The sequence below is a fragment of the Brachyhypopomus gauderio genome, chromosome 2 (assembly GCF_052324685.1).
Source record: "Brachyhypopomus gauderio isolate BG-103 chromosome 2, BGAUD_0.2, whole genome shotgun sequence".
Lineage (NCBI taxonomy): Eukaryota > Metazoa > Chordata > Actinopteri > Gymnotiformes > Hypopomidae > Brachyhypopomus > Brachyhypopomus gauderio.
The window spans coordinates 23,209,096-23,234,404 of record NC_135212.1 but is presented as its reverse complement, the minus strand read 5'-3'; the positions used below and the strand labels follow the sequence as shown (position 1 = coordinate 23,234,404).

General features: G+C 44.2%; 1 protein-coding gene across 3 annotated transcripts in view; it reads left to right on the top strand.

Annotated features, from left to right (window-relative positions):
* Positions 1-16,413, top strand: part of gnao1a (guanine nucleotide binding protein (G protein), alpha activating activity polypeptide O, a) — a 68,207-nt gene extending 51,794 nt beyond the window's left edge. The window contains exons 5-8 of one of the 3 annotated variants that reach the window (XM_076991613.1): positions 1,310-1,438; positions 2,655-2,784; positions 7,237-7,390; positions 14,744-16,413. In XM_076991613.1, coding sequence (XP_076847728.1) covers positions 1,310-1,438; positions 2,655-2,784; positions 7,237-7,390; positions 14,744-14,931 — 601 coding nt within the window. In that variant the 3' untranslated portion in view covers positions 14,932-16,413. Of the gene's footprint in view, positions 1-1,309; positions 1,439-2,654; positions 2,785-7,236; positions 7,391-7,894; positions 11,450-12,178; positions 12,333-14,743 lie in introns of those variants that run through there. The other 2 variants (XM_076991594.1, XM_076991604.1) reach the window with 2 other exon arrangements.
* Positions 16,414-25,309: the final 8,896 nt, after the last annotated feature.

Below are 25,309 nucleotides of genomic sequence, written 5' to 3'. Positions count from 1 at the left end.
TGAGTACAAAAATAATAATAATAAAATGATAAAAGCCAAGGTTGTATTGAGCATCTCTGTCACTCTCCCTACCTCCCTCACTCTCTCTCTCTCTCTCTCTCTCTCTCTCTCATTTTCTCTCCATCTCTTGCCCTTTTTCCCTCTCTGGCTGTTGACAGTGTGCTGGGAGCAGACCTCCTCTGCAGGGACGTGAGCTAATGAGCTGCACTGGGCTTTAGGCACCTGGGCAGAGCAGCGTAGCACGCTGGCACCAGCGGTGCCCTATTAACCCCACTGTCACCAAACATGCAGCAGTCATTTATTAATGATTAATACAGGCACCCATGCAGAGGCCCGCTTGGGCACAGATTAAACTGTGTGTTGTGCACGCATGGCATTGTGGGACGGGGAAGGCTGGTGCGAGGCTGCTGAATTCTGCAGCTGCCCTCCGAGCCACTGGCATTTGGATTGGCCACAGAACTGAGAGTAATATGGGGGCAGCACAGATGGACAGGCAGAGAGAGACTGAGGGAGATGGAGGGAGATGGAGGGAGACTGAGGGAGACTGAAGGAGGCGGAGATGGACGGAGGCAGAGAGAGACGGAGGGACACCGATAGAGACGGAGGGAGGCTGAGAGACATGCAGGGAGGTGTTTCACCTGTACACGATGGATGTCCACCAGCATCTGAGTTGCTTCTGATCTGCTTCGTTCCTCATATGAACTTTGACAAATTGGTGTGCCGTTAGAAGGTTCTGCACTGTTCTGTTCCTCCACATCGTTTGCAGGTAACAAGGTCAGGCAGCACCCGTGTGCATGAGCGCCTCCAGGCATTATAGTTACAGCTCTCTTCATCACTCAAGATGAACGGCTTGTGCTATTCCTCCTTGGTTTGTGCCAAAACCCAACAGCAGTGTGGTGTTTCAAGGCCAGAGCACTGTGTCATTCCTGCCCAAGCCGCCGGGCCCCCTCTCCCTGGTGGCCGATGGTGTGTGTAGGAGAGAGGCGTCGGTGAGACTGTAGCACTGCACTCTGTGCTCACGCTGCTGCAGGGGAAAGTGACGTGAGCTCCAGAGCTAACTACAGGCCTTTGATGTGCATGAGATGAGCCACAATAAATTAATTCCATTTGACTAATCTCTTTTAACAAAGCCATGCATTTTAGAGCCAGTCGAGATGAATGTCATCATTAGTGCCTTGTGAGAACTGTAATATGATTCCCCCCCTCCCATTTTATTGTTAACATTCAAAACTCTCTCTCTGTCTCTCTCTGTCTCTCTCTCTCTCTGTCTCTCTCTCTCTCTCTCTCTCTCTCTCTCTCTCTCTCACAGTTATCTAGATAGTTTAGATAGGATTGGTGCTGCAGACTACCAGCCCACAGAACAGGACATTCTGCGGACCCGAGTGAAGACCACTGGGATTGTAGAGACCCACTTCACCTTCAAGAACCTGCACTTCAGGTACCTTCTATAAACTCAATTACTTCAGACTCTCCAACTCCACTTATGATTCTCACATTATTAGTCAACATCATAAGTACCTTGGTGATTAGGTCCAGAGGACGGCAAGCCTTTCCCCCCTGTGTTATCCTGAGGAATGTGTTGTGTATCAGCAATGGTGCTGCAGTATTGTAAGCACCCAGATCGCAAGTCGACGCATTTATAATGCAGTTATCTGAAAGTGATTACACTATTAACTTTGACAAAGATTAGTTGTGAAGGGGGTCAAACGGAATTGCTGATACACCTGCATTATTCTGCCTGCTTTGCTTTCCTTTATTTCTTCCCCAACTGGTTATTTACACCCTCCCTCTCTTTCTCTCTCTCCTTCTCTCTCTCCCCTTCCCCATCCCTCTCTCTCCCCATCCCCCTCCTTCTCTCTCTCCCTCTCTCATCTCCCCATCCTCCCTCTCTCCCTCCCTCACTCTCTCTCCCCATCCCCCTTTCTCTCTCTTTCTCCCTCTCCCATCTCCTCATCCTCTCTCCCTCCCTCTCTCTCTCCCCATCCCCACTCCTTCTTTCTCTTTCTCTCTCTCCCACCTCCCCATCCTCCCTCTCTCCCTCTCTCTCTCTCTCTCTCTCCCACATCTCCCCATCCACCCCCACCCCCACCCCCTCAAATATCTGAGACACTGAAATAAAAGTGTTTATGCAGATTCTAGTCGAGCAGGCTGCAGAAAGAGACGACAGAACTCCACTAAGCTGAACGCACTCCCCTGTGGCCTGAGCATAGCATTACTGTACAAAATAGGGTCTGAAGCTTCAGTGGATGCCCACTAAGAGAAGACCAGCTGCTACAGAAACCAAACAGTCTGGGCTTATGGCCCCTTTACGGAAGGATATGCTGCATTTGATCAGACTGATGGTCACAGTGTGTAGAGATCACATTACAGAATGGGTTTTCTACCACAGTGGTTGAAGTACTGTAGACCTCTACTGGAATGATTCTGTGATTCACCTCCTGACTCGATTCGGCTCGTTAGTTAATGATCAAGTATTTCCTAGACTGTGTCATATGTGTGAGCTGAATGAACACTACATGTGCTGTCCTCTAAGTGCTTTAAGGAGAACCGCTAAGGTAACTATTGTGTATAGACAGGCATGCTGTACAGTGGTGCTGTGGGTACTGGGCAAGTGTGCAGTCATGGAGTTTGCTTGTCATGTCATGTGCTTATAGGCTGTTTGATGTGGGAGGTCAAAGGTCAGAAAGGAAGAAGTGGATTCATTGCTTTGAGGATGTGACTGCCATCATCTTCTGTGTAGCTCTGAGTGGATATGACCAGGTGCTGCATGAAGATGAGACCACGGTGAGTTACAGCTCCATGACACACTCTCTCTCTCTCTCTCTCTCTCTCTCTCTCTCTCTCTCTCTCTCTCTCTCTCTCTCTCTCTCCCTCCCTCTACCTGTACCTCTCTCTCTCCTTCTTATCCTCTTTCTACTCATTACTGGTTACATACTCAAGTCTATAAATTGTGTGTAAATAATCATAGTGGCAAACAGATATCTTCACATCAAAGATTTTTTTAATCAAATGTAAGAAAGATTGCTTTGTTTTGCTTTATTTCTGTATAATGTTTAATTCTATCATATGGGACTCTACAGTAGATTCAGACAGTATCCAAACACCTTGTTCCACACATGCATATATTATGGATTTGATTTTGAATGGACATAATTGCAACGTGCCCTTAATCGCCCTTAATTACAAAGACAAAATATATATTTTTATTTAAGCTTTGATGATTAATTAAAATGGGAAACCAAAATCTCTTGTTCAAAAACTTATTCAGACCATTTAATTATTTGTAGAAACCACTATGCCATCAGTTTTAGCTGTAAATCTTACATGTGTACAAGCTTCGTGCATCTGGACTGCGAATTCAATTATTTATGGCAGATCATCTCAAACTTCATCAGATTAGAAGTGTCTCTGAACTAGCATCTTCAAGTCTCTCCACAGTCATTTGATGGGGTCTGACCTTTAACTGGGCCGCTCATGCTCATCCTGACACTTGCCCCAAAGACACTCCAGTATTGTTTTGGCTGTGTGCTCTGGGCCATGTGTTGAGTTGAAAGGTCAACCAACACCCCTGTCTGAGTGAACCGTCCTCAAGGATGTTTCTGTGTTTGACTACATACATCTGTCCCTCTATTATGACCACCACTGTTTCCCTGTCTCTTCAACTGAGGGGCACTACCATAACACAACACTCCCACCATCATGTTTCATCAAAGGTATTCATCATAGGTATTCATTGTAGATATTTTTCATAGGAATGGTATTAGCTAGGTGGTGTACAATGACATCAGACATGTGATATGCACTTATGTGTCCAGAGAGTTCAGTTTTCATCTCATCAGATCAGAAACTCTTTTTCCACATGTTACCAGACTTCTTTACACTCTTCTGTAGTAGACTCAGATTGTGCCATTCAGCTGTAAATGACTTTTGGAGTCCAGCGGAGATGGTTTTCTGTCCAGCAGGTTCCATCTCTTCACAAGAACATTGGAGCTCATTTAGTGACGTTTAGCCGGGTTCTTTATTACCTCCCTGATCAAGCCCCTTCTTTCCCAGATGCCCAATTGGGCCGGACGACCAGCTCTAGGAAGGTTTAAGCTTCTGCCGAGATTCTTTGGTTGCAAAATGATTGAGGCCATTGTGGTCCTGGGAACACTCAAAGCCTTAAATATCGTTTTATGTCCTTTCCTTCATCTGTCCCTTGTGACAATCTGATTGTGGAGATTCACAGACGGATCCTTTTTTTGTCTTGACAGTGTAGTGTACATTGTGGGCCCTTACAGACCCAGGTGTCTGCCTATTTAAATTCAGTTTGCAGCTGAGTTGTAGACACATCTGAAGGATAATTTAAACAAATAGGACCACAATTGTTCTTAACCATAATGTAGAGTGCCACAAAACAGGGTCTGAAATCTTGTGTGAATCTGATATTTCCGTTTTTTATTTATATTTAATTTTTAAATGTCTCAAAATATATTGTCACTTCAGCTGCATGGTTAGTGAGTATGGAATGATAGGGAAAATGGCAGCTTTACCAATTCAACATCAAATCTACAACACAGTAAGGTGTTAGATTACAACACATTAAGGTGTACTTACACTGTATGTACAATAAACTAAACATACTAATTGAAGTTGCCAGATTTTCCGTAGAGTGTTTTTTTTTTTTGTCCCAACATTAAGGACTTTTAAAAAATCCTTGATGTTGGACAGATCCATGGCAGAAGATATAGGCATGTCCATCGAACAACATGGATTGTAACATGGATTGTTTCCTTAAGTGACTAAATGCAGACATGCCAGTCAGACATTACCACATTCAGTGTATCTGTGGATTTTTTCACGTGTCTGGTTAACAAAGTGAATCAGCTGATGAGAGGGTGAGAGAAGTAACAAACACTGACACACACATTGGGCTAATGGAATCCTTCAGCGTGTTTGGTTATTAGCACATGGCGGAGAGCAGACCATGGCTTAAATCTGCGTTTAGAGTTTGCCTTCAGCACTCAGACGGGAAGGTAGCACCCTACAAACCCTCACTACAGTCAGACAGGAAGGTACCACCCTACAAACCCTCACTACAGTCAGACAGGACGGTACCACCTTACAAACCCTCACTACAGTCAGACAGGAAGGTACCACCTTACAAACCCTCACTACAGTCAGACAGGAAGGTACCACCTTACAAACCCTCACTACAGTCAGACAGGACGGTACCACCTTACAAACCCTCACTACAGTCAGACAGGACGGTACCACCTTACAAACCCTCACTACAGTCAGACAGGAAGGTACCACCTTACAAACCCTTACTACAGTCAGACAGGACGGTACCACCTTACAAACCCTCACTACAGTCAGACAGGGAGATACCACCTTACAAACCCTCTCTGTCCTCCCACAGCTTTACACACCAGTTTACATTTAGCTGAAACTAGTACTCATTAACTCACCTTCAGGGAGAAAAGATGTTGATTTGTGTTGACACGACACAAGACTTGGACTGATGCATACACATACATTGATGACAAAGCATAATGATATTGTAATGAGTTTGGTGACAAAATATCAATGCTTTAACTGATTTACTTTTCCTTGGCTTCTACTTTAATTATATTAATGATTTATGGTGAAAAGTTAGAAGAGAATGCGTCTACAGAAAGTCTGTGTTTGTGCTGCTGGATTGAATTCATGTATATATGCATGAACAATATAGTTGATGGAGCTGGTCAAAAAAAGGAAGAGGGGAAGAGCATGTACACCCACACCCATGCTTACATATTACATACTGTATGCTCCTTGCTCTAGCTCTCTTTCAATTTCTCTCTCTCTCTCTCTCTCTCTCTCTCTCTCTCTCATACACACACACACACACCAATATCTACTTTGTTTCCTGCTACCTTACTGTTGCAGTTGTCTTCTGATCTTTTTTCATCTATGTTCTTCTCATTTACTTCTGATAAGCCTCCTTCCCTCATTCATTCTCTCTCTCTCTCTCTCTCTCTCTCTCTCTCTCTCTCTCTCTCCTCTGTTGCTATCTCTCAGACACACCATACATGCTCAGAGATGCTCTAGCGTTTCCCACTAACACCTCATCTATTTCTGTATGTGATGTGCATGAGACTGCGTGACTTTCATCTTGTTTCCCTCTGGGGGGTGGATTGTGGGGGTGCTCTTCTTTGAGCTTTTGTACCTGGATGCACTCTGCCTCTCTTCCTCCCCCTAGCTGTGGGGAGAGTGTGTGCATGCGTGTTGCCTCTGGCAGGTGGGGGGTGGGGGGTGGGTCCATTGCGATGTGATGCCTGTGTGGTCACGCCGGCCTTGTTCTGCGGCCTCCTGCCGCCTCCCCCGCGTCTCCCTCTGACGTGTCAGCTCCTCCCTCGCCGCCTCTCGCCGTCGGCTCTGCTCTCTAACCAATCAGCACTCGCTAAAACGCCAAAGCCCGCCCTCCAGACGGCCCATCCTCCAGAGCAGGTATGGACCCCAATCTCAACCAGCAATCCCCAGTGAAAATGAGATGAGTTGAAAGCTGCCCTCATCTTAATGTTTTTTGAAAATGCTACTTGTGTGTGTGTGTATGTGCGTGTGTGTGTGTGTGTGTGTGTGTGTGTGTGTGTGTGTGTGTGTGTGCACATGTGACTTCCACATTACTGTAAGATTTAATTAATCTTGTATTAATCTTTTAGTAGCATCTCATTTCTTGAATTCCACTGATAATTGGCTACGACTGCTGCAAATGTGAAGTTACATGTGACTGGATTTAGTCACTGGGCTTCTCCTACTAAATTTGGCCATTAACCAAATAACTACCAATGTTTCTGCTTCCAGCTGTCACCAAACCCATTAGGAATTATTCTACCCAGAAAGATATTTAAAATAAGCATAGTCTAGTAAATCAATTACTGTCCTCGTTCATGATGTTAAAGCAGATTTGCATAATGCATCGTCATGCCTGGAGAGGCATTCTCATTAACACTTGCAAAATGAAACACTTTCAGATTTTTCCATTTCATTTCTAATACTTCCTTACTTTTCACTCTTTGTACCTCCACAATCATTATTCTGATTATGTGCAGGACATGTGATTGCACCTGAGAGATTGTGTGTGTGTGTGTGTGTGTGTGTGTGTGTGTGTGTGTGTGTGTGTGTGTGTGTGTGTGTGTGAGAGAGAGAGAGAGAAAGAGAAATGCTGAGCAGACAGACTTCGTATTGACCTGCCTTGTTTTTCTGATCCCACAGAACCGCATGCACGAGTCCTTGAAGCTCTTTGACAGCATCTGTAACAACAAGTGGTTCACAAACACCTCCATCATTCTTTTCCTAAACAAGAAGGACATATTTGAGAAGAAAATAAAGAAATCCCCCTTAACTCTCTGCTTCCCTGAGTACGAAGGTAAATTCCTCCCTCAGCCCATGACCCAACCAGCTTTCCCAAGGGAAAAGGGGGGATAGAAGGAGTGAAGAGATGAAAGAAAAGAAACACAACAAGGAAAACCCCACCCTCCGTTTCTGATCTGTACAAGCTCTTCCTTACTTGAGCAGCTACACCACTGCTGTACTACTACGTCTCATCAGACAGACACGAGCTTGGGCTTGGGACCTGTTGCGTAATGCATCACTTTGTGTCCAGCGTTTTTACAGTTGGAGTTCATAATATCTTTTTTCTTTCCCCTTTTCTTCTCCTTACCGCTTTTATGCTGTTGCTTCATATTTTTATGCCTCTGATTTTCCCGTTTTCTTGTCTCTGTTTGGGCACTTTTGAAAAAACCGCCCTGCGCCTGTGACCCCACGTTTGACCTTCCGCTCTGCTTGCTCCTTTGCTCCGCCCACCTGCCCCTCCCTCTCCCGCCTCTCCCCTTTTCTTGCTCATTCCTATCTGCCTCAAACTGTGCTCCAGGGCCGGATACCTTCCTGGAGGCGGTGGCCTACATCCAGTTGCAGTATGAAAGCAAGAACAAGTCCCTCCACAAGGAGGTGTATGCACACACCACCTGTGCCACCGACACCAACAACATCCAGTTTGTCTTTGACGCGGTCACCGACGTCATCATCGCCAACAACCTGCGCTTCTGTGGCCTCTACTAAGGCTGTGGGATGATCCCCGTGCCCTGAGACCACGCCTCTTCCACATCTGTCCTGCACTCCTGTTTATTCCTCCATGTGTGCTCTCCAGTACCTACAGACAGCCAACTCCTCAAACCTAAACATGGATCGTTTCCCCTACGATCCTCACAAAGGGAGAGCTGCATTTTAATACAAATGTCTGGACCCGGCTAGTGAATCTGGCACAATGTGTCAGATGAATCTGAGATTTCTCTTCCCTGTTGCCTCTCTCGGTCATGGCTTAGTTGTGCTGTGATTGGGTGAGATAGCAGTGGGATGAATTAAAATGGCAGACATTCCTGATCCCACAGAGTACCACTCATTCCCAAACCAGTCATGCCTCTTACACGTTCCCTACATATCTAGACTAAAAACAATGTAACCCATGAAATCATGCTGTCTGTGCTGGATAAATCACATGTTTGCTGTACTAAGAAAGACATAAAACTATTAAGCATTATTGGGCATTATTGCTGTCTTACTACACGTGTATCATACAGTGGTACATTTAGTCCTTTCTGGTATTTACAGTGATGTGGGCATGGTGGAGTCTTGAATGTTGATGAAACTCTGTGGCATTTAAATGGCATTAAAGTTATGCCCGGCAGCGACTGCTAAGACAGGACTATCTCGGTGTCCTGGAGAAAAGACCAGTAGACTGTCCGTATGCTACTCGGCGCAATTGGATTATTATACACTATACTCTTCAACCCAAACACTTAGAACAGGGTGGACAATTCTAGTCCTGCAGAGATCTGTTCCACTGCAGCGGGCCATATAACTCCGATGGTACTGAAGCTTGTAAATGACCTGGATCAGGTTTGTTCAGTTAGGATTGGAACTACACTCCAACTGTAGCATTCAGGATTGAGCTGGTTCATATTAATAGGAATGGGCAGATATATTTTACTGTATATGAGTAAGATAAGTAAAAATATAATGGTGGCACCATGATCTGGCACCATGCAATACTTATAAATGTATTATTTCTGGACAATGTTTTGCCTTGTAAATGTCTTATAGTGATTTTATATTGGACCGAAGAAAATTTCTGCTTTAAATCAGGAATTCTCCTTTTAATGTAGGCAGCAGCTGTTGCAGTAGAAATGGCCCCTTCTGCTGATCTGAGACTAGTTCTGTTCATTTTCTTAAACCGGCTGAAGCTGCTACAGGCTGGGCTCACCCCACCCAGACCAGAACACGTCTGACAGGCGAGGCTGAGACGTGCGTTTTAATCCTTAGAGTGTAATCATGATGTCACGATGGCTCAGCTGGTTTGCCTCAGGTTGTTTGCTGTTTATTTTGGCTGTGGCCTGTAATTTAGCCCTGTGAAAGCCTCTAATCACAATCTCTTTTTGTCCCCCACGTCCCTTGCCTGATTGCTTGTTCCAAAGTGTGTGTGTGTGTGTGTGTGTGTGTGTGTGTGTGCTGAGGGGGGGCTGGGTGTGGGTACCTGTCCCCACCAGCACTAAATTGTTCGGACATAGAGAGAGAGGATTTCAGCGAGGGAACAGGAAGGACCCCGGGAGGAGGAGGAGGTTTTTTGATGGTGGAAAAACATGGCTACCAAGAGTGGAACGGATTAGTGGATTAATTGGAAAGAAAACAGCTGTTGTAGCAGCAGAGTTACAGAGACCTGTAGGGAAGGTGGGGGTTGTGAGAGGGGTGGGGTATGTGTGTGAGGTCACTGAGTTCTTTCTGTCTATTGCCTAATAAATAATAGCATCCATAGAACAAGCAGTGGAGCAGGAACAGTGGAGCAGAAGTCACTCAGCAGATAGCCTGGGGCTTGATGTGTGTGTGTGTTTGTGTGTGTGTGTGTGTGTGTGTGTGTGTGTGTGTGTGTGTGTGTGTGTGTGTGTTTGTGTTTGTGTTTGTGTGTGTGTGTGTGTGTGTGTGTGTGTACCACTCTGCAGCGACTCTTGCCTTGTGGGGCTTATCTATCGCTATCTATCTATCAGCCATTGTAGTCATTTGCTCCTTGTGCTGCTCTCTAACGCTTGTGCATCGCACGTACATATCATACTCTTTTGTAAAATAAAGAATTTTAAATTATGCACTATAAAGGTCAGAGATTGTGCTCAGGCCAACACCCCTGCCAGTCTTTGTCTGTAGGCTGACTTCCTGTACACCGTTGACCTGGTGTACAGGTGTCTGTCCTGACCTCACAGCACTGCGGGAGCGTAGTACAGCAGTGACTCAGCATCCATTCAGTCCCCCAGCTGGAATGTCATTATCGCAGTCATTCCAGCAAAAACACACCCTCAACCCCATCCCCATCTTAACCGTGTCAACACCGACTTTCTGCAATCCCTCTTTCTAGGTTTCTTGGTTAATATTTCTCAGTCTCACCCCTCCCTTCTTCCCTCTTTTCTCTCTCACTCAATCCCCCACTCCTTTCTTTCTCTCATCCTCTCTTGCTCTTCCTTCCGTCCTCCGTCTCTCTCACGGTCTCTCTCTTGCTGCTCTCTTTATGAATCCGCGTACCCTTCCATCTGAGTAATGCTTATTAAGCTTCCTGTTCCCTTGTTTAGAGAATGATGGACATCAGTTTGTGTGAAAAAGGAGTATGTGAGACATCAGTCCTAAGATTTATGGGAATTTTTTTTGTCTGTGTGTAGGTGAATGGATTTGTGGGTAATTGAGTCCATGCACTGCTGTGTGACTAATGACCAATGGCTCCTTGGTTTTACGTGCACTACAGCAGCTGGTGCTGTGGCCTAATCTTGAGAAATTAAATAGAAAAGATTCATTTCATGTCATATTTTATATTTTTCACCAGTAGAAAATGGCTGACATGGGACTATGAAATTCTTATACTGTATCTCATTAGCCAAATGTGTACAAATATCTTTCAGACAGCTACTATGTCTTCACACTCATACCCAGGTTGGTCAGAATCAGATTTATTTTGCCAAATATGTTTGCACACAATTTGGTTCTGGGAGTTCTGAAATTTGGTGCTAGGGTCCTTAACACTACTGGTATTTGACATTGAGTTAAAACACATGATTTGTTTAAAATGAAGCACTCACGGCTAATTTGGATAGTAGTTTTAAATAATGCCATCCTGGATTAGAGGAATCTGGATTAGGGAAATAATTAGTGTAGGTGTACGTGCCCAATGCAGAGTGTGATTTTGCGGTGCCATCTGTCCACTCTGTCAGGCCCGAGTGTCTCACTCCAGCAATTCATGTGTCTTCTTCCCTATATGGACTCTGTGGTGTTGTTGTCAGTTTTGTCTGTCTGCTGTAGTCTTTCATTGCTTGTAATTATTTATTGAATAATAGATGTGTATTTGTGTGTATTTATATGAAATAAATGAATAAAGGAATAAAGTAACACTTGATTGGGTGGACCTCTTTGTCTCAGATTTTGCTCTCTCGTTCTCTCTCTCTCTCCCTTTCCCCTGTCTCTCTCTTTTTCTCCTACCAACCTCCTCTCTTCTTGATCTGTCTTTATCTATCTTTTTTGCACCCACAGAAACACAGAAAGCACACATCATGGTCTCGTGCATGACACAGTTACACGTTCACACATTAGCAGGTTTCTGCAGTTTCATCACTAGTACTTACAGCCAAGATGCTGACTTTAATCAGACCAGGGCAGGACATCTGACTTTAACCACACCAGGGCAGGACATCTGACTTTAACCACACCAGGGCAGGACATCTGACTTTAATCAGACCAGGGCAGGACATCTGACTTTAACCACACCAGGGCAGGACATCTGACTTTAACCACACCAGGGCAGGACATCTGACTTTAATCAGACCAGGGCAGGACATCTGACTTTAACCACACCAGGGCAGGACATCTGACTTTAATCAGACCAGGGCAGGACATCTGACTTTAATCAGACCAGGGCAGGACATCTGACTTTAATCAGACCAGGGCAGGACATCTGCCACTGGCCTACTAGTCGCTCCTCTTGGGATTGCAGGCCGAGGTTTTGCCCCTTACTTTTGCCTTGTCCTCTTTTGAGCTAATTTTCTCATGCTAACTTTTTCTGCATTTTTCTCTCTTTCTTTGTGTGTCTGTTTCTCCCTTTCTCTCTCTCTCTTCTGTTCTCCTGCAGAATCGTATGCATGAGTCTCTTATGCTGTTCGACTCCATCTGCAACAACAAATTCTTCATTGACACTTCCATCATTCTCTTCCTCAACAAGAAAGACCTGTTCGCTGAAAAGATCAAGAAATCACCCTTGAGTATCTGTTTCCCGGAGTACACGGGTAAGAACACACCCGGATAAACTAGGATAATATCACAGGCTCCTTTGTTCAAATACACCAAGTCATTGTCACAGATTGTGCACGACCAGACTGGTATAGTTTCCAAAGCCCATTCCATACAGTGAAACTCACCAAAGCTTGAATAATGTTCACTGGAAAACAAAGATGAATTATATGCTGTTGTTGAACCCAAGGTAAGTTTGCATTTGTTGGGTCTGGCTGACAAGTATGACCTTCAAACATTTGAGTAAGAGAGTGTTTGGGACCCTGAATTAGGTTTCTGAATGGTCGCAGGAATTAGGTTGTCTGTAGTTTGGCTTTACTGGTTTAAAATCTTTAAAAAAAATCTATTTTACAATAGGAGATTTATGGCTGGAACCATATTTTTGCATATCAGGACATAAAATTTGTTTACATACAGCTCTCTTAAGGTCCTACAGAGCATCTTAGTTGGGTTGATGTCTGGACTTCGACTGGGCAATTGCAACACCATAATTCTTTTCGGCCAATATTTAGCTTTCATATAGATGGCCTCATGTTTGACTCTACAGACTTTGGTATACAGAGGAGTTCATGGTCGACTCAATGACTGCCCAGGTCCTGTGGCTGCAAAACAAACCCACACCATCCCTCCTCCACCTCTGTGCTGGGACAGCTGGTTTGATGTGTTTGTGCTGATTCGCTGCGTTTGGGTTTTATAAAATAACTCCCCTTTGGTCTCGTCTGTCCAAAGGGGATGCAACTTGTTCAGATGCAACTTGGCAAACTTGAAGCATGTTGCCATGTTCCCCTGACAACCCTTCAGATAAGCCTTGTTGTTCAGTCTTTTTCTAATTGTCCCATCACCAACATGAGCATTTAACAGGCCAGAGTCTGAGATGTTGCTCTTGGGTTCCTCTGGGCACTGAACAGTCTGACCTTGAGGTGAATTTGCTGGAATATCCACTCCTGGGAAGATTGATTGTCTTGAATGTTTTTTGTGAATAGTCTTTACTCTTTCTCACTATAGAATGATGGAATTAATTTTTTTTTGGAAATGGCCTTAACCTTTTCCAGATTGATAGGCAGCAATAATTGCTCCTCTAATCCCAGAGTGTGTGTCTAATCCCAGATCACTGCTGACTTCTTTCCTGCTTGGCACTGTGTTAACACACCGAATGCCCCAAACCAGCAGACCTCCCTACACTTCTGCGTTTACAGAGGTGATCACACTAGCTGAGGACCAATTGATCAAGAGCATTTGATTAGTGGCTCCTGGCTACTACTGACCCTCTTAATTCCTCTGTAACCAATGAACTTTATATACTGGTGCATGATGGGGCTTGTAGTGTCTCTTCAAGTGTCTTAAATGTATTTTCTAATAATATCTGGTATGTGATGAGGCAAACAAGGTGGAGGGCCATCCTGTCAGTTTTAAAATAAGCAGCTTCAAAAACTGATCAAAAGAGTATCTCTCTCTCTCTCTCTCTCTCTCTGTGCCTCTCTCTCTGCATACACCAGACACACACCGGACCTTACTGTGTGTGTGCCGTCAGCTCCGTGTTGTCTGTGAGAGGCTAGTGACAGGGCCAGGATTGGGCAGCCACAGGAAGGAGACGGGCCCCTGAGGGACATCCGCTGTCCTGTCTGGAGCTCAGCTCCTCCTCCTGTCCCTCCACGCTCCGCTGCCCTGCATAGCCGTGCTCTTACCCCTCATGCCAGAGTGCGTTTTTTGTTTGTTTTTTTCTGAGGCGGGCTTTCACTCTGCAGTCTTGTCTAACAGTGAGATGTGTTGCGGCAGGGCAGGAAAAGGGGTCGGCCTTAAAGACAGGGACATGCGGGGTAAATAGAGGGCTGAGTGTGGCACTGAGCGGCCGTGATGGGAGCGGGTGACAGTTAGGAGTGCCTCGGGGAGTTATCTCAGGGAGTTATCTCAGGGAGTTATCTCCCTGAGTCTGTGAACATGATGTGATATTTCTGTAGAAGCACAGGCCTCTATAGTCTCCAGAAGATGTGTGTGAGATTTTCCTTATTGACTGGTCTGTCTATCTTGACCCAGGTGTGTGTTTGTGCGTCATACACCGTTGTCATCGTCATCTACCTAGCAAACTTTCACCCGTCCCCTAAGTCTGTCCCCGCCTGAACTGGGAAGATTAGGGTAGAATTGGGACATGGATGTAACTGAGAGCATTTTGAGATAACAGAGGCAATTTTTCCTCATTTTCCTGACAGTCTTACAGTCTGTACCTTATTACTACAATATTTCACTTGAAATAATAACTGCTTATTTGTCTGTTGGTTCAAGCAGGATCGAACATAGTTGAGTAGGTTGTGAGCTTGGCGGCGTATTGTTATTGTTGGTTAACCTCTTCACATTGTCATTTTTGTACCACTCTCACTTCCTGTCCCTCACACTCCCCCACCCCCTGCAGGCCCGAACACTTACGATGACGCGGCAGCTTATATCCAAGCACAGTTTGAGAGCAAGAACCGCTCGCCCAATAAAGAGATCTACTGTCACATGACCTGCGCCACGGATACAGGAAACATCCAGGTGGTGTTTGACGCCGTCACTGACATCATCATTGCCAACAACCTGCGAGGGTGTGGCTTGTACTGAGGCCCCTCCCCCGCCCTCGAGCCAACCCTTTGGAAATGATTATTATTGAAAATGCAAGTTGGTAAATAATAATAATAATTTTAAAATAGGCATATACATATACATATATATAAATATTATATATATATATATAAATGTTTTTAGTTTGTCTTTCAAAGAGCTGCCAACAGAACTGATTTCTTATAGAAACCCAGCCTTTACGGTTTTAGAACAAAGTTGGGACCTTCTTCTCTGTTGTTTTTGTTTTTTGTTTGTTTATTTCCTTCTTTGCTGTTTGATGTTTTGTTTTCCCATTTCCACTGTGTCCTTTTATGCTGTTTTAACTAAACAACCTTTTTTGTTCTCAAAATGTCTTTCTTTTACTATATTTGTATGTTTTTGTTTATCGTATGTATATTTATTATGTGCATATCAGTCAGGGGGCTGACTGGTAGTACACTTTGCCTGAGTATACAATGTTATGGAAATGACAGAGGGAAAAAAAAAGATAACTATATCCATGGCTTCGACAGTTAAGCTAGGCATGAGCACAGCGGTTACGGTGAGTCAAGCCAAACTGCGGTTGTAGCGTGCCCCTGTTCTTCGGGTTTTTATCAGACTGGGATTTCATAGCGATTCTGGTTCGTTCTGTTCAGCAGCTCCACGTTGTAGAGAAAGAAAACCCCACGGTTTGCACCCGCAGGCCTCTCTCCTTGTTTAGTTGAGTCTTGTTAACTCTCTGTTCGTTCCTGTCACTGGGGTAGGCCAGCTCTATACGCTGTGTACGTCTGGGGCCATATAGTGTATGACTGAGCCCTTTGACCTGGCCTGATCATTGTCATATTGGTGCCAACCTTCTAAGAATGGTGGGTCTGGGAATAGTTCTAGCAACACTAAGTCACTATAATGAAGATCTATTAACACTGTCATGTAAGGAACTTTTTTATTTGTTGATTAATTTATTAATTTATTTATTGATTGACTGTCCCGTGCACCTCCTTCCCGTTTACCCCATTTTCCCGATAGATCCCCCCCACCCCTCCACCACGATTCTGTCCCACCTTCTCACTTCCTTTCTTCTCCTAGACTTCCTGTTTTAGTTGCTCTCCAGGCTGGGTAATGGAGTCAGTTCCCCCTCACAGGTCCTCTCACACATAGCATGAACCTTCAGCTTTTGTATAAAGAAACAGCTACCTGCTTCACTTAGATGATGTTGAGGAAAAAAAAATAATTATAAAACCCACAAAAAGGCAAAAAGACCAAAAAAAAAAAGAAAAAGGGAAAACAGAAAAAAAGAAAAGAAAGCTACACAGCAGCAGCTAAAAGAGAGCATGGTGTAAGCTGGGTGGTATTTGGGGCGGGGCTAAGAAAAACCAGCCAATGATAGGGTGCCGTATGGGTGATGGTCACTGGGCTGCGTGTCTTTGTAGAAACCTGTAGATCCAATCCTCTGGTTCTAGAATCTTTACAAGTAGACTTAATCAAGAAAAAAAGTAAAAACAATGATTATAACAATAATAACAATGACGATAATAATAACAATATCAACGATGACGATGATTCTGTAATATTATTCAAGGTATATTTCTTGTGCTTTGTAGCTAAGGAACATTTTTTTTCTCTTCCCCCTTTTTTAAAAAAATTTTTGCAAGAGTTCCTGCAATCCACTCTTGAACCGTTCTTACTGACTTACCGTTGATGTTGAACAGTACCGATTCTTTTTAATTTTTTTTCCTCTTTTTTTTGCCTGTTTGCCCTGCATTGCAGTGTATTTACTTAACCCGAATAACGGTATATGTATCTATTTTTTTCGTTTGATTTTTGGACGAACCACTCTTCGGTGCGCAGGCCCCGCCCCGGTGCTGGAGAGGGCACGCTCTTGCGCATGCCTGTACAGATTTCATGCGCTTTCCCTTCCTCGTGCATATTTCTTTTTTTTTCTTTTTGGGGAATTGTACTACTCGAGATAAAAAAATTAAAAAAAAGGAAAAAAAACACCTTCCAGGTCTGCATAGAAAAGCACAGCTCTCACTCAACACACGTAGATTTGGAATGATGTGTCTCTCCTTCCTGTTTCCTGCCTTCTTAGTCTGACTTAAGAGAAAAGAAGACGGGAAAAAAATAAGGAACTGTGTATAATGACGTATACCAGTTACGCTGTTGGAGTTCCTTTTCATGCCCCGCCCCCTTCGCCCTAGCGTTGGTTTTTCTTTTGTCTTTCTTTTCCTCTCCCAGTGAATGCTCTCCGTGCTGCTCCCTCCCCCCTCTTCTTTAGTGAATGGTTGTTCTTTCATGTGGGATGTTCGTGCTGGAAAACCAATCGAATGTAGTGTTTACATTAAAAGCCACAGTTTTCATGACTACAAAACTTCAAGCGCATTGCATTTTCATTGCTGTCAAGCTCTTTCTTGTCTCAGTGGTTCTAGGCCAGTACTGCGAATACCCAGAATACCCATGGGCATCCTGACGTTGCCACGGCTACTATGATGGGGGCTTGAGAGCACTAAGACAGCTGTGCAAAATGATGCACTAGTCAAGCCACCAATCAGAGCAGTCGTTGAGCAGCTTGCTAGCCAGGCAGAGGATGAAGGTGACCTCTGCAAGGACCAGAGGTCACAGGCATTCAGAATGGAATATCAGCTAGCTACTACTGGCAGTTACCCCAGTAATGCTGGTGCAGTCCGTATGTGTGTCCAGCTTTGACACGACAGCTTGACTGTATTTCTTTTGTAAGACAAAAAAAATTTATCATTAACCAAAGAGTAAAGGGAATCCTTAAACACTCACTTCATGGGATGCCTGTTACTCTCCTCAGAAAATGAATCATCAATCCAACTTAGCTTTACATTTCCTGTGTGTGTGCATGTATATATTAATGTTATATGGATGTGAGAACAGAGCTATGAGATGTCTCAGACATGAGACAGCAGAATAGTCCATAAGCTATTCAGGACCAATAGTGATAATAGCCAGAAATGTTGTATAGAAAAAAAACATAGGTTGAGGTAGGTCTAGATTACATTTTACACAGTGATGACTGGTATGGAATTTACCAGCCTCTGAAACTCACACCCTTGCTCACATCTCACCTGGTCTGGACTCTGGTTCCCCTGATTAACACGCAGCGGTCCAAGAGGCCGGCCAATTCCCCAGCCCGTGGCCTCTCGCTGTGGCGTGACCTCTGCCAGAGGAGCTCGGCGCACGGCTGCAGGAAGTACGATGGAGCCCAACACGGTGAAGTTGGCCAGGAAGACGGTGTACAACTACAGTGTCCTGATGGGAATCATCTCAGATGGATGAGTGTGCGTGGGTGGAGGAGGCAGAGAGAAGCTATGGTTCTGGGTTCCAGTCGCAGAACCCATAGGTGTTGAAGAGAGATGGTACAGCACACAGAGGGGCTTATGCTGTCTGACTGACCTTTCATTAAAGCTTTTTGACTGCGTGTTCAACAGTCACATGAGTGTTAGTCACGTCGGTATGTGGGCCAGCACAGCATAAAACGACATGGAACAAGACCTGATTCGATTTAATGTGTGTTGAATAGTGAATAACGGTGGGAAAATAAAAAAAAAACCCAAAGGTTTCCAACTGGAATAAAGATGCCAAGCAATTCAACATCTGTAATTCAGCATCTGTTAAAATGACAATGAAATAAGGTGAGTTCTCCGTTAATCTCTATACATCCAACCCGATAAACATCCAGGTGGATGATAAAAATGATCTGGAGATAATCTCTCTGGGCTCAATTTGAACTGCGCACAGACATATTCTGTCTTAGTGTTTCTTAAGGGCTTTTCCCTGCTGCCGCCTTTGAAGGGGTTTAAAGAGGGAGCATCATGCCTCAGCAGAAGAGAGACGGAGCGGGCGGTGGAGAACAGATGCTGACAAGTATACCACGGAAGGGTGGGGGAGGAAGACGCCGAGGACGAGAGGTCTGAAGGAGCGCGGGATGATATCACTTCTCCCTCTTGTGGTAGCGGAGGCTAATAGCCTCTTTTGGGTTTTCCAGTCAGCCACACGACAAAGACGAGACGTTAGAAAGAGCCGCACGGGTGCCCCGAGAGCGCATGTTGGCGTCGGCTACGTCCGACCATTCCGTCACGGTGTGTTCACCATGGGCACGCAGGTGAAGTTGACTGGGCTAAATTGCATCTGTCTATAATTACTGGCGCCGCCTGTAGCATCCTGCATGTGCAGTATTAGACAGATGCTTGCCCATCCCTGAACGGCAATGCATAACTGCTTTACAATTCAAACCACACTCAATATAACATGCTTATGTAACCCTAGGTATGCCCTAAAATCCTAGTCCCTGTCCCTGCAAGCTACTTTGCTTTACACACACACATGCGCGTGCACACGGTTATTTATAGTGCAGCACCACCGTCTGCCTGTTGCTAGGAGACGGCCTGGTGCAGATTTCTTCAGCAAGCAATCCCCACCGCTTACATCACAGACAGTTTCATGAATTTTGTCACCATCTTTAAAGGGCGGTTCCGTTATTTCTTACCCAGACACAATCCAGTGCGTTCACTCGGTTTAGCAGACAATGATCAAATGGGACACGTGAGTGACCCAGACTGTGGCACCACTGTATTTTAGACTTCATGTTTTCTGTTTTTGGTTAATGTATTCTGGGTCGAGGATGCTATACTTAAGTCCAAACAAAACATTGCTTTTATGTATTGGAGAACAATAGTATAATAGATAGTGTGTATATAGTCTATACCAGTATAATAGGTAGATTGTGAAGAGTGTATACCAGGTATCACCAAATGGCGGACCGCGGTCCGGATCCGGACCCGAACGCCGTCCTGTCCGGACCCAATCACATTCCTGATTAACTGGATACGGACCCAAATGCCAAAAATTTTTTAACGGGAGACTATATTTTAAACCGGAGAATTTATTTTCAGACGAGTGTTACGTTCGCCACCCCCCCCCCCCCCCTCCCCCCGCTCAACAACTTTCGTTCGCCACCTCGGACCCGGACCTAAGGTCTGGGCTATCTGCCAAAAATGGACCGCGGAAAGATTTTATTGATTACCCCTGGTGTATACCATTAAAATAGTACTGGTACTCTACCTATTGTACCATGGACGTAGTTTTGATTTCATAAGTGGGGGGGACACAACCTGGGGTGGCGAACTGTTGAGCGGGGGGGGGGGGGGGGGGGGGTGAATGAAAATTGTTGAGCGCTGTGAACAAAAATTGTTGAGCGGGGGGGGGGGGGGGGGGGGAGCTCGGAGCTGCATGATCCTAGTGCTAGATTTGTCGCTATTTGGATATTGTTTTTTTAACCGTTAAAAAGTGGGGGGGACATGACTTCGTCGCTACTTAAATATTTGGTTTTAACTGTAAAAACTGGGGGGGACCAAAACCGGCTTTTGAAAAAGTGGGGGGGACATGTCCCCCCCGTCCCCCCCCAAAACTACGTCCGTGTATTGTACTGATGTACACTCTACCTACTATACTGGTGGACACTCTACACACTACCTATTACACTGGTATAGACTCTACAGATGCTACCTATTATATACCTGTATAACTATTATGTAGAGTGTATACCAGTATAATAGGTAGTGTGTGTAGAGTGTATACCAGAATAATAGGTAGTGTGTAGAGTGTATACCAGTATAATAGGTAGAGTGTATAGAGTGTATACCAGTATAATAGGTAGTGTGTAGAGTGTACACCAGTATAATAGGTAGCGTGTAGAGCAGACCTGGGCAAACTACGGCCCGCGGGCCACATCCGGCTGACTGAACAGGAGGGTATTCCAGAAAGCGGGTAAGTAAACTCAGAGTTAACGAAAGCTCAGGTTTTCCGTTCCAGAAACCGAGCTTAAGAGAGAACCTGAGTCAGCTGGGAAATATTGAAATGGACCTTGAAAGTGCCGTAGAAGTGCTTTAAAGCTAGGTTTAAGCCTGGTTTATACTTGACGCGTGCGAGGGTCCGCGCGGCGAAAATGACGTAATTACGGCGGCCTCGCGCGCTGTCGATTCGCGAGGTCGTGCACCTCTCGAATTTTGTAACTTCGCGCGCGTGCCGCGCTTCAGCGCAATGAACAAAGTCATGTTTGCAGGGTTCATACACCTTTACAAGGTGGAATATACGTCACTTTCAAGGTCCATTTCAATATTTCCCAGCACGTTAAACTTAATTAAGTTAAATATTTATACATATATTCGAAATTATCCGAAATAATTCGCTTTTTTATCACATTATTTAATTATTGTTTATTTTCAAAACGCCCAATCTGTCTTCACGTTCTCTCATGTTTCGTCCTGGAATTACAAGAGGCTCGTATTTGTTAACGTAATACAAGAGAACTGTTCATTCAGATGGCTATTTGTTGTGAAACGAAGTAGTTACAATTTCAAACATTTTCAAGTATTTAGCCTAAATTCCAGCACTTTTCAAATCTGAAACACAAAGCAACATTAAAATTGGTCAGGTAAATGTTCCTTCCCCTGTTTTTGAGGGGTGTTTCTTTATACCAACACACATCGTTTCGGAGAACACTGCACAGAATGTGACGCGGAAAGTATAAACGCCTCCGCCGTTCGCGGAAGTTTGCGTGAGGTGGGCGGAGCCACTGTGATGACGTCATTATTGTTTGTGTGGCCCTCTGACACAATTCAGGTTTCTCATGTGGCCCCTTGTAAAAATTAATTGCCCACCCCTGGTGTAGAGTGTACACCAGTATAATAGGTAGAGTGTACACCAGTATAATAGGGAGTGTGGATCATCCATCCATTACACTGATACTGTGTGTTCTTCATGCTGGTGCTGAATGTTCATCTGACCCCGATGCTGATCACATTTATCCCTCAAAGGTCAGCATGCAGAGTGCCATTGCCATGGAAACGGTCTCCCTGGCTCTCACTCCCTAGTGACGGAGAGGTGCTGTGCTGTGTGGCCATGTCACCCTCACCTCACACGGGTGTCGCCACGCCGCCGCATTCTACGGTTGCCGTGGGAGAACTGCGGTGTAGCATGTGCTGGTGACCCACTAGTAAGTAACATGTCATATTGCTTGTGATGTTGTTTGGTCAAAATCACAAGAGGTTCCCTCTGTTGGTGAGTGGAGGGAAATAATCCTGATGATGTTTTCACATTCTTGAAAAGAAAGCTTGTGTGGACAATTCACGTATTTTGCATAACAATATAGATACATTTGGTGGTTTAGATCTTCAGTGTACTTCAGATATCTCAAATGTTTATAGTCTCAAAAAGTCTTCAGGTGCCCTGAAACCTTATCATGAATATCATAAAGGAAAATTCCTTTTATGGCCAATTATGTTGGACTGATTCTTTCCTATATATATTTATTTACTTTTTCTTCTGAATTATTTTGTGTATACTGTGTTTGGCGTGTACTATAGAAGGTGGGAGAAAGAAGGACAGAAAGAAAAAATCATACTCACAGAGGGCATAGACAGAATATGGAGGAAATATGAGATAATTTGGGAGGAAATATTTAAGTGTAATTTTAATGACCAAAGGATGCATCTTGGATGTGTCTAAAGTGTAGTTTTGCCCCACATGGGTTTGGCCTTATCTACTGAATTATATTCACTTATCTGCAATGTAACATTTAAGCTTAAAAAAATATTGTATATTTAATTACTAGTTTGGTTAGTATCTTGAATATCTTGTAAAGCTTCAATAATTCTGTATTTACCAATATGTAGGAAATATATTAATTATGTATTACATAGCGATATGTAGGAAATGTATTAATTATGTACTACATAGCGATATGTAGGCTATTAAGATCGCTTATGCAATTTTACACAATTATGTTTATTTCAGTGTTTTATATCATAGATGTAGACTTAGCTTTGATTTACTTAGGTTGTGGAAATTATATAAAAAATATTGTGCAATAGAACCGCTAGAAAAAATAAGGTTACACAAAATAGAAAAAGTAATCAAGCAAGCCCTCTGGTGGCTGGATTTGTAACTACACATCATTGGTTATTGTTAACCTTGAAACTCACGATTTGAAACTGGATTAATCAAAGTGAGCACAAAAGTTTCAGGATGACTGTACAGCGCTAAGGTAACTCAAATGTCAGTCTTTTCTCATAACTCGCTTAATCAAATAAACCGCGCTATATAAGAGCACGAACTGGAGAGCCCCCCTTTCCTTTCAAAGACTGGTGACATAATCATTATGCCTAGTCGGCAGTCAGCCTAAGTAAGTATGAATATAATTTTTTTTCCTTCCCGAAATACATTAGCCCGGCACGACATGCCCTTTTAACCTTGGTGTGACGCACGTCTAACGGGCTGAGATTTCCCGCCTGAAATGTGAGAGTCTGGTCATGTTGTTATTTTGCCCTGCCTCACGAGGAGAGTCGCCTCGGCCGGGCAGACTGACGGACACCGATGCCAAAGCTGGTCGGTCTCGCCGTCTGACCTGACGGTACACTCCCCGGTTAGACAGGGCCCTCCTGTCCTCCTGTCAAGCGTCCAGCTTCAACAACTGCGCGTATAACCGTTTACGCATGGCGCGCGTGAGGACCGGGAGAGCCGGGGAGATTCGGTGACACCATTAATCATCTGAGGCGCTGATACGGGTGTGATTCTCCGCCACTGACGTCGCTTTCTGAGCTCATTCTAATAACTGGTCCTGGAGTATATTCTGAACAGACATTACCTTCTCAGTCTCTTTATACATTAGATAGTAAACATAGCTCCAGTGCACTGGTCCTCGAATGAGTCTTATCTTTCGATTACACAGCGGGTCTATCAACATTTCGACAAAATCACTTCCACATACATTTTCATCAGGAACGCATGGTAATAATGCATGATAGCCACTTACTGAAATTATGAAATTGGGCCCTTTGTAAGTTAAATTTTTTTTATCCATCGTCTACATGTTTTAATAGAAAGCAGAACCTGTACTTTCACTTGTACAGCTATGTTAAGATTCTTCACTGAACTGTTTTAATCATATCATTATCCAGACATCCCCTGAGCCAGACACACGCCAACAAACCAAAACTTGTTTAGTCAGCAGTGCAATTATGTGCTGTTAGCGGACTCGCATGGCACAGTTTAATATTTAATAAAGCCGAACCAAAATAAGCTTTGTTTCATAATTCTCATATAGGTTTGGACCAATTACAAAATGAAATGTCTACCCCAGAAAATATCATAATACATGCAGTCTTGATGTTTGTAGCATATAATGTTTTCTTATGGCTCAGATAAGTTCTAGAGTTTGAAATAATATAAACCAGTATATTTTTGGTTTTGGAGTAAACCCCATTTTGATGCTCCTTTAAAGGCGATGCTTTCTGAGCTTAAATGTACAGAAGCAGACACAGTGGCAGTAGACTGAGAGCACTCTGTCAGAACGGGTCAGTAACCACAGAATATTTCATTAATTAATGAGCGTTTTGTGGTGCTATTAAAGCACTCACACGCCCCATCTGGCACCAAGCTCGCCCTTTTAACACGTTTACTCACTCCACATCTCAGCCTGAGGAGCAGTGCGGAGAACTGCAGAGAGGAGAACAGAAAGCTGCCACAACTCCAGTGAGTGCAGTGCACAGAACCCCAGCGGCGCGTGCCGTTCTGCATCTGTAAGAGCGGCTTGCAGGTTGGGACGTCGATTCATTCATCTGAAACGATCTGCCCCTGTCGTGAAGGTCTGCGCCAGTAAATATTAAGCCAGTACCACAGTGCAGACACATTTACAACATACACGATACACGTCATGATACATCCATACAAAACACACGATATATGTATGGAAGTTCAGTTGCTTTCAGTGCAGCAAGTTTAGTACTGGCATTCCCAGCCTCGGTCGTTTCTTTAGCTCTGTCCCATGTCCCGGTCTAACGTTATCATTCACGTGAGGAGCACAAAGTGCCCGCAAACTATTTGAAAGGCAGATGGTTGTGATAATTATGGTAAACAGCAGGAACGTGATGCAGTCGGACGGTGCGCCTTATCTGACAGGAGGGAGAAGCCTGCGTCTCAGTCTGATGCGCTGTTCTCTCTCAGGCTGCCTCCCCCTCTGTGCCTCTGTCCTCGGGGAAGTCGTAGCTTCAAAACAAGCACAATGAAAGAAAAAATAAAACATTTCAACATCCAGTGTGTTCGTCCTCCCTTTACAGGAACAAAATCACCCCGTGTCTACTACGAGACAATGTCAGTGTAGACTATAGTCACATATGTTTAGCAGTATTAATATAAAATGTCCATTTTAATGTTCAGGATCTAGTTTCAGATTTTTTTTGTTGAATAATTAGCCACATTTTAATAGGTAGAGACATGCTATTGCAACACTGTAACCCACGAAGAAGCGTTAGGGAAACACAGCGATATTTGATAGGAAAACGACCCGGTAATATACAAGTGCGTAACTTACTAGCTC